This window comes from Apodemus sylvaticus, unplaced genomic scaffold (assembly GCF_947179515.1).
Source record: "Apodemus sylvaticus unplaced genomic scaffold, mApoSyl1.1 scaffold_516, whole genome shotgun sequence".
Lineage (NCBI taxonomy): Eukaryota > Metazoa > Chordata > Mammalia > Rodentia > Muridae > Apodemus > Apodemus sylvaticus.
This window is the reverse complement of record NW_026263213.1, coordinates 18,020-19,946: the sequence shown is the minus strand read 5'-3', so window position 1 is coordinate 19,946 and position 1,927 is coordinate 18,020. Positions and strand designations below refer to the sequence as shown.

At 48.6% G+C, this 1,927-nt stretch overlaps 1 protein-coding gene across 1 annotated transcript; it reads left to right on the top strand.

Moving 5' to 3' along the window:
* The first annotated feature begins 294 nt into the window (after positions 1-294).
* Positions 295-1,161, top strand: LOC127676130 (NFIL3 like protein-like). The gene has a single exon (XM_052172047.1). The coding sequence runs from the start codon at positions 295-297 to the stop codon at positions 1,159-1,161; it is 867 nt and encodes a 288-aa protein (XP_052028007.1).
* The last annotated feature ends 766 nt before the right edge of the window (positions 1,162-1,927 follow it).

The following is a 1,927-nucleotide window of genomic DNA, read 5'->3' as shown; positions in this document are numbered from 1 at the left end:
TTGGAAGGAACTCGTGTCCTTGGAAGCAGCAGCTCTCAAATATATCTCTATGATGACTGGGGTGTTCTTAACCATAATCAGCCTCAGCCCCATTGGGTACGCCCTCCCCCTTCTTTCTCCTTATTCAATCCCTATATGGATCCATCATAATCTCCAGCCCAATCCCTGGTCCATCTGATCCCTCAGTGGAGCCGGTAGACACAGAACCAATTAGAGGGATGGAAGTCATTTGCGTCAGCCTCCCGTCTCCAGTCCAAGACCTTTACAAAAATCTTTTCTAGGTACGACGCAGCTATGAATGTGGATGGCTTGGGCCTACCCAACATTTCTCAGGGTCCCAGCAAAGTATTTTGGGACACTCGCAGGGGTCCAACCACGCGCAGGCGGAGGGAGTTCATGCCGGAAGAGAAGAAGGACACAGTTTACTGGGAGAAACGGAGGAAGAACAACGAGGCGGCCAAGCGGTCTCGAGAAAAGCGACGTCTCAATGATGTGGCCATCGAAAGCAGGCTGGTTATGCTGCTGGAAGAGAATGCTATACTAAGGGCTGAGCTGCAAGCGCTCAAACTTCAGTTTGGCTTGTTGCCATCCATGTGTGGTTCTCGGATGGGGCCCCTGCAGGCCTTACTGTGGAAGTCTTCCTGGACTGGGGAGGCTCATCCAGAGGCTGGCTCGTTTTTACCTTTGCCTGGTGGCGATGGTTGCCTGATCAAACCATTTGCTGTGGATTCTGGGATTCCAGCTTGCTCCGGCTGCCTGGTGGCTCAGGGATGGCCTGGATTAGCTGCGTCTCCCAGGATCTTGCAGGAATCAGAGCCCCTGCCCCACCGGATAGTTGACAGGACCTTTCACGATGCCTTCCCAGCTGCCGTCTTTGGTTGCCATTTTCTAGACAGGCATGTGGGAACCAGACCGGAGTTGAAGACTTGTTGTAGCCTGTGGTCACCTGTGCCCACTGGACCCCATGCCCCAGGGTCCTCAGGTATATCAATGACATCCTCGGAGAGTTCCATGGGGTTTCCTCCTGGTATGACCTGCCCTGTCCCAGGTGACAGGTCTGAGGGTCTGGCTCAGATTTCCCTGCCTCACAAGCTGGGCATCAAATCCCAAGCTTCAAGTGGATTATGCCAAGGTTGGGAAGCTTGCCAGGGAAGCCCCTGAGAACTGCAGGTCAGAGCCAGACCTGCAAAGGGATGATTAGAATTGAACACAGGTTTTTATAAGGGATGGGTAGCTTGACTTTGACTTGTTACTTGGATTGGACCAATCCTGCAGGAAGTTGCCCTCACTGGGTGGGTCCGTCTTCTGGAGCCTAGACTTGAGCTCTGAGAGAGGATGAGGTCCCATATTGGATTATATTATAGTTTTTTACTTTTCCCTAAAATCTGAACTTTGGGTTATTTATCCTCATCCCTTAATCTCTTCACTCACCATCACCCACCCACCCACCCATCCATCCAATGATTGTTTCCATCCTTCTATCCATCCATTTATTCATCTTTCCACCCACTTCTATACCTGTTAACTCAGCTTCCCACCCAACTGCCCCTCTGTTTACTTATCTTTTATATGTATTTATTTTCTATTCACCCACCTATGTCTTTTTATTCATTCTTCCATCTATACATTCATCTTCCTACTTATTTACCCATTTATTTATCTTTCATCCATTGATCATTCCATCCATCTACTCATCTAACCATCCACCCACCCCATCCATCCATCTATCTTCCATTGATCATTCTATCTATCCACCCATCCATCCATCCATCCACCTACCCATCCACCCATCCAATCATCCACCCATCCAACATCTATTGATTCATCAAACATCCTTCACCACCTTCATATTTTCATTCATCTTACCAATCTATCTTCCCACTTGACTATCTATCTACTATCTATCTATCATCTGTACTGGATAGCT